The sequence below is a fragment of the Natrix helvetica genome (genome assembly GCF_964273705.1).
Source record: "Natrix helvetica genome assembly, chromosome: 2".
NCBI lineage: Eukaryota > Metazoa > Chordata > Lepidosauria > Squamata > Natricidae > Natrix > Natrix helvetica.
Genome location: NC_138552.1, coordinates 66,590,802 through 66,598,386, shown reverse-complemented (window position 1 = coordinate 66,598,386; position 7,585 = coordinate 66,590,802). Strand labels below are relative to the sequence as shown.

Here is a 7,585-nt window from a genome sequence, read left to right as displayed (position 1 = left end):
ATAATAAAACTCTTAGAAATTAACTTATGGAAATTGAATGGAAATAGAAGCAAATCTTCAGCAGCAAAGTGGAGGAACTTTTTCTTCTTATTATTTCCTTCATTATTTTTTTTAATTTATTATCAGTATTATAAAATAATCTATAAATGTCTCAAAGAAACTAACAAGGAAATTGACTGCGATATATAAATGTCTATAGAATGATCATCTCATCCATTTGATGAGCTCCAGATGTGCTAGACTTCACAATTACTAATTCTCAGCCATTAGAATCAGCCATGCAGACTAAAAATTGTGGAGTGACATCCAATACATCTGGAAGGCACCAGGTCGTTGCTGAGAATTTTGGGGTGAAGACATTCAATACATCAATTAGGATCCTTTTTTCTCTGTGGAGCTCAACTCCAGTTGGTTTTTATTTTAAAAATTGCAAAGAATACATTTAGAATCCTCATTCCAGATGCCATGTAAATATAGGCATCTACTTTTGACAAGAATTTCTCAAATGAGGACTAACTAGGAACTTCTAGTTTCTGTACCAGGAAATAATTCTGCTCCCCAATGTATTTTTCTCTTTGAGAAAAATCTATGGCCCAAGCTTCTTCCCAAGAGTATAAAGAATGGGTAGCTATTACCTCAGATCAAACATCAAAGTTGACTTTAAAATATCTCATTTCCGGTGACTGAAGAAATGAATTTAAGCTCATCCTGAAGACTAGAAACTCAGTGGAGTAAGTGGAACTTTTTAATGTCAGGTTCAATGAACTAATGAAAACAGCAATATTCTTTAAAAAATGATATAGTGCATTGTGGTGGAGATACTAAATTTACAATTTTGTTAATTGCTTCTAACAACTCTTAGGTCTGATGGTTTTCACATACCAAAAAATGTTATCTAAGAAAACATAACAGTTCTTGCTGATCTTTCTTCCTCAGCAGTCAAGGTTTATTTGTTGCAGCTTTTAATCTTCTGACTTGTCTTCCAATCACAGCATTGAAAAAGAAGTTTTAAATAAACAGCAGGGATACAAGATAAATAAACTTTTTTTTAAGCAAGTGCCTAGCTTGGCACAGTTCAAACTCAATCCCCCGAGGACCAAGCTCTCTCTTTTGTGTTAATGTTTAAAAGATTTTCAAATGCTGAGAGTTTATTCTTACTGCAAACATTTCTATTTACAAGGTCAAGTGTATCAGCACTCGAGACAGCTTAAGAGCGTAATTATTTATCTAAGGGTGTTTGAGTGTAGATCAGTAGCTCTGGCAGAAAACCAGCCTTCAGAGGGCTGCAAAACAACTGCTAAGGCCAGTGTAAGACACAGGCTTGTCATTGTTGGTCCCACATGGTTCATTATATCTGCTCTTTCCTGCATGAAAGGAAGATGAGCTGGATTGCAAAGTGGCTTCAATTCAGAAATCATTATTCTAAATGTTTTACTCTATATTTGACTATGGGTTTGGTACTTATCTACAAACAAGAGGCCTTCCTATGAATTGCCATCCACAAAATTTTTATTTTAGTGAAAAAATTGGGACACAGCATTGTGTTTCTGTGGAAATGCAAAATGCGTAACTGGAATAACTGTCTCCAATCATACACTAACTTGTTGCCATGCTAACATAATTCATATCTGTATCTACTATCTTTGCTCTAAGGAAATATTTTTTGAAGGGAAGCAATTACCAACTTACTTAAGATATAGCTGGCAAGTTCTCCAATTGCTCAGAGGAATGCCACTGAATCCAATGAATTTATTTCATAGTAAGTAATTTGAAGAACAAAATCTATACCCAACTATTTCCATTTATATTCCACTCTGGTCCTATTTGGAGTAGTTTAAAAACAACTTCACCATAATTCTTCTTTAAAAATTTCTCTTTACTAATTTACACATAAAATACACAATCAATAGATATTTAAACATAGGGCCTTTTCACACATTCTATAAAAATACAATGTTTAAGGAAGTCCAGAGAAACATGTATACAATTCTACAAAGTTCATAAATCCCTCAAACAATACAAAATTTAAATTCAGACCTATTTGAAAAAGCTCTGTACATTATTTCATTTAGGGAATTACTTTTGTTTGTATTCCTTAACATACAAAATTATATCTGCCTCTTTGCAATAAAAGAATAACAGATGTATTATTTTTTGCAGATGGGGTACATTTAAAACTTTTAATTTCTTAAAAAATAAATTATTCCTAAAGTATACAATTTATAAAATTCTATGTACAAGTAACAACAGCTGGTAACAAAACCAGTTTTAAATACATTTTATATAAAATTTACCAGAGGTCAGCCCCTGATAGGATTAGAAGCAATATAACTTTTCAGGATATTTTTACATACTGAGTTTAAAAAGTGTTTTTTGAAGATGGCAGTGCAGAGCTCTTTAGAGACAAAGGTTGCATTGTTCAACAGCCAACAGTTCAGCATTTTTCCCCTCCTAGGCTGAGGCAAGAGAGATTTGCTGGTGAACTTATGTATTGCAATTCTAACTGATGCAAAAACTAATACAAACCCTGAACAGGAAAAGAAACCATTACTATAGGAAAAACAATGAACTTACATATCATCCCAGACATCTAGAATGAACTTGTGTATCATCACAGTGATATAGGAAATTTATGTATCTGTCTTTACTACTTCCCATAAAACCCGGAAGCTAATTAAACCTTCCAAGGCTATATGCATCAAGAAAGTAAAAATGAAATATGTGCAATCATCACGGATGACAAATACATGCCAGTATTATACTTCATTCTGCAAAAAAAAAATTCCTAAACTTACTATATATGAATCTTCGAAATAACTCTGAAGCCTCTTCCCTCTATGCCTGCACACCTATCCAATTAAAAAGAATCAAAACTGCATCTTCAGTCAAGTGTAATTATGAATTCTATGGATGTTAACTGGATGGTAGGAGTCACTTGTTGAATTGTTATGCAAAGCAGCACTTTTGGAAGCATTGCAGGGAAACCTTCCCAACTTCACTGAGGACAGCTTGGAAAAAAAGCAGTCATTGGTTCCATGTACTGTTTTCAAGTTGACTGTAACCATGAGACAATCTGCTTAGTGTTGTTTAAAGTCAATTGCCAAATGGCAATAATTTGCATAGTGCACATGTACAGGTATGTCATGCATACTGTATATTTCCTAGTTGGATGCATACAGTATTGAGGAAAAAGCCCAGCTGTATGTAATTAGGCAGCTGCAAGTGGTGATGTCCGTGCACACAGCAAAATAAACACTGCACAATCTACACCCGACATGCATAGTCAAGACATTTCTTAAGATCTCATAAAATAACTAATGTGCAATATATGTAAAACCTACAGGTGAATTCCAAAGAATATTCATTTTGAACATCAACTGGAAACCCTTCTAAAAGAAAAGTGTCAATAAAGGAAGGGTCTAGTAACAAACTCCACAGTTTTTTAATTGTAGTTAATTCCCTTCCTTCAAAAAGGGGATTTAATACAACAGGAGCATCCCTTTCAGGCATCATTTTTAAGAGAGAAGCTGAGGAAAGAAAATGCAAATGCCCACTGTGAGGAAAATTCTTTACACAACTAGGAACACACAGAAAACCAAATCAGGGCCAAGGGGACTGGTCAACTTTGAGGTCTTCCAGCTGCTTCTCCACTGATGAAACTAGGAAGCCCAGGCAAGATGCTCAAAGATACTGGCCTGTTTCGGGGGATTCCTCTTCCCAAGATACTATGTTCCTTGGCAGATATTCTGCCATCCTATGAGAGTCAGAGACCCTCCCTCGCCCGGCCAGTAGAAACCCCCACGCGGGACAAGCGCCACAGGCCACACCACCTTTCTTTCCTCTCAGCTCGGCCATGGCCCCCCTCAAGAGCCTCTCCTCCCAAGGGTAGGCTAGGAGAGCAGCAGCAGCAAAATGGAGGCGAGCGAGAGCAGCGCCCAGGCGGCCGCAGGGACCGTCCCGCCATCCTTGGGGTTCCTCGGGAAAGCCTCCTCGCCGCCCGCGACCATGTCGTCGAAGTAATTTCTGGTGGGCTGACTGGGCTCCTCTTCGTAGTCCTCTTCGTAGTAGTCGTCAGAGACGCCGTCCGAGGCGCCGCTGCTGCCGGGCCCCAGCGCCTCTGCCCCGAAGCACAGGCGAGCCATGTTCTCCTTGACCGACTCGCAGATGGGCCGCTCCAGCCCGTCGCAAACGCAGTCGTTGAGCAGCAGCGCCTTGGGCACGGCCAGCATGTCCTTGATGACGGCCCGGCACTCCTGGGTGCAGCGGAGGCCGTTGAAGAGCTTCCCGCAGAACGCCATGTAGCGGCTAAGAGCCACGTTGCACCGGCTGTCCCAGTCGCAGCGCCGCCGCGCCTCCGTGCAGCCGATCACGCCGCCCGTTCCCCCCACACCGCCGCCTCCGCCTCCGCCGCTCGTCCGAGGCAAGCACGGCTCGATAGCGCGCTTGGTGGCGCGGCACTTCTCGTCCTGGTCGCAGTCGCAGTCCTCCAGCGCCGGGCCCCGCCTGGTGTGGTTGAGCTGGATGAGCGCCGAAATGCAATGGCTCGGGCACCGCCGCCTATTGGAGGAGGACGCCGCCGCAGAGGCGGCAAAGCCGTCCCCCTCGGCCATGAGCACCGGCGCGCACGCCTCGGCGTACTGGCTGTAAGCGTAGCCGCAGTCCGGCTCTTCCTGGCACTGCAGCATCGCCTGCCAGCAGATCAGGCGCCGGCCGTGAACCCCCGGCGGAGGCGAGGCGGCGCCCAGCAGCAGCACCAGCAGCCTCAGCCCCAAGGCGGCAAGTCGCGGGAGCAGCGCGGTCCGTAGGCATCGTCCTCCTCCCTGCCAGGCTGCCACCATCGCGGGCGGCCGCAGGGCAGTCGTGGTCGGGAAGCGAGCGCGGAGGGAGAGGCGGCCCAGCGGCTGCCGAGAGTAGAAAAGTTTGGGGAAGTTCTGCCGAGGGTGCGCATGGGGGTCACCCTCATCAATCCATCCGCCCGGCGCCCGTCCGCGGCCTGGGAATCTTCCTTCGGGAACGGTTTTTTCACAAAAGCCCCCAAAAGCGGCGCCTTCTCCTTTTTTGCAGCCCGACAGCCTCCGCCCCTTACTCCCGGGATGGGGAGGCCGCTAGGAGGCGGCGAAAGAAGCTGGAGCTGCGGGGTGATGGGCTCCCTGCTGAGTCGGAGCGGCGGCTTCCCTCCTTCTCATGCCGAATTTCTTTCTTGGAGCTCAGCGCATCTCTTCACATGCCGAGTGGCCGCGCTGAACTTCTCTCCAGCCCCGGAGGCGCGCTGAGCCTCCGCTGTTGGAGCAAGAGGAGGCAGCCGGACTCACCGCGGGTCCCCGAGCTCTCCCTTCGGCTCCCCTCGCCGCCGACCTCCCGCGATCCGCCGTTTCTTCCTCTCTTTGCCGACACTTTTGAGGAGCTGTTTCCTTTCGCGAGGCTTTAAATACAAAAGTGCCCTCCACGCAGCGGTGGCGGCGGCGGCAGCAGCGTGTTCTGATCCGGCCTCATTATGCATGCATGGAAAAGCAAACAAACAAAAAAAATTAGCAACGCTTCTCCTTCTTATTACACATCCCCCTTGGCTGGAGCACTCCGACTGATTCGCTCTTTCTCCTCTTCTCCACTCCCCCTCCGGTCGCTCCGCCCCTTTCCCTCGCTACGCGACCCGCCATTGGTCGGGCCGCCGTTGACACACCCCCTTTCCCCCCTTTTCTTTCTTTACGATCCCTAGGAAAGAAGGGAGGGGGGGCTCCGGGGGGCTAGTGGGCTGCTCACATTCAAAGCTTGAAAGGAAAGGCTTAAAAAGATTGACAGTAGGTCCCCGAGGAACCCACCCACCCCCTCCTCCTATTAAGGAAGTTCCTCCACGCCGCTTTCTACGGAGGGCAAAAATGCCGAAAAGGCGAAAGTTAAGGGCTGCTCTTCCATTAACGCCTGCTAAGGGCGCCTTAAGCTAAAAGGGACTTGGGGAAGATAAATGAAAGTTCCCAACGCTCATCATCGTCATAAAGAGTTGCGCACTTGTTTCACTTCGAGTACTTCCAGAGAGGTGTGTCGCTGCCTGCTCTGCACAACCGGGGTGGGGGGGTGGGGTGGGGGTGAAAGTGTAAGTTGCTCTGTGGGGATCCGGGAGGCCCGTTAATAACACACAGTCAGGGTCTACACCCCCACCCCCACCCCGCCTACCTCTCCTGACGTAGGACCGGTCCCCCTAAAACTTTCACTGAACTTTCACTTGAGACCATAGAAATCCACCATCAGCCACCCCGTTGCCTTCTGTTTAGCCGGTTTGAACTCTTAACCTGTAGGAACCCAGGGAGGAAAAGTATAGGAGCGACTTAGCTAGAAGAATTGATTTAGTATATAAGAGGAGAGGTCTCTGAACGAGGTTCATAATCATTCCTGGGGGGAAAGCTGTACAGCTTTAAAAGTGTCCATGTTGAAAGGCGGAAAGCAAAGAATAGGGCATGTTGTGGTGGGTTTAAGAACCCATAGATTGACATAACGGTTAAGGTGACCATGCTCAAATAGGAGACTGTTACTTAGGCATGAAAGTCGCTCACTTTCTGCCCAACCCACCTTAAAGGGTTGTTGTAGAGAAAATAGGAGGAAGGAATGCTAGGTGTGTTTGCTACCTGGGGTTACCTATACAAAGTAATAGAAGCAGGATAAAAAAAAATAAACAAACAAATATATATCCATCCTATGATCTCACATTAGTACATGTTATAAGGACAAGAGGTTAGTAAACCTGAAGAGGGGGAATGAAAATTGGTACCTTTCAGCTTTGCTGCTAATACATCTTGAACCTATGTGTTTGTGTGTGTTTCTTTTGGTGCTGCTACCTTAAATTTGACTGTTGCAAATATCTTTTGACCGCAAGGGGCATCAGTGTCTGCTGACTGTCAAGAGGCAGCTTTGTGGCTTTTTACAGGAACGGAGCAGCTCCATCTGTCAGAAAAATCAGAGCTAAAGCTATTTTCCAGAACTAAAGGGAGCCTGAATTTGTAGGATACAAGTTGTCTTAAAATCTCAAGTTAGTATAGACATATCCTACAATTAGGAGTCCCTATGCCAGAATCTGTTTCAAAAGTAATCCCAATGAGTAAAACTATTTTGTCTGAATCTGTTTTCACATTTAAAAAACAATCTCACAAATATTTTTCTCTGTACCTCCCGCCCCAGGGGTTCATTTTACCCAATGTTTTAGGATCTGGAATTTGATTTGGGAGAAATCAGCCTATCCTCGTGCACTTGGGAGAAAATCTCCCCAGAACTCAAATCTGGTTTTCTTTCAAACAGCCTTTTTATATACAGTAATATCTATTGTAGAGCATCACATAACAGTTTCCCTGTTTCTACTGCAGAGCAGTATTACATTTCCAAGTGAAGTACTGTATGCTCTTCAAAGGAGCTGAAAAGTGTGTGCAACCTCTGCGTTTTTACTTCACAACACCAGGATGTGAGATGACTTGGTTGTCCGTAGGCATCATATTGGTTAAAATGACAGTTTGAATTGTGTCTTTCTTGAACTTAGACTGACAGAAGTGTGACCTTCTCATAGTTGTCCAATGACTTACCGTATTTTTTGGAGTATAAG

General features: G+C 44.9%; 1 protein-coding gene across 1 annotated transcript; it reads right to left on the bottom strand.

Annotated features, from left to right (window-relative positions):
- Positions 1-1,855: 1,855 nt before the first annotated feature.
- On the bottom strand, positions 1,856-5,574 carry GAS1 (growth arrest specific 1). Its single transcript, XM_081944273.1, has one exon. It carries the CDS (start codon positions 4,836-4,838, stop codon positions 3,891-3,893), a length of 948 nt encoding a protein of 315 aa, XP_081800399.1. The 5' UTR covers positions 4,839-5,574; the 3' UTR covers positions 1,856-3,890.
- Between the last annotated feature and the right edge of the window lie 2,011 nt (positions 5,575-7,585).

Bases quoted from the DNA above. Each gene is read 5' to 3' on its own strand.
- GAS1 (XM_081944273.1), bottom strand. From the start codon at position 4,838: ATGGTGGCAGCCTGGCAGGGAGGAGGACGATGCCTACGGACCGCGCTG.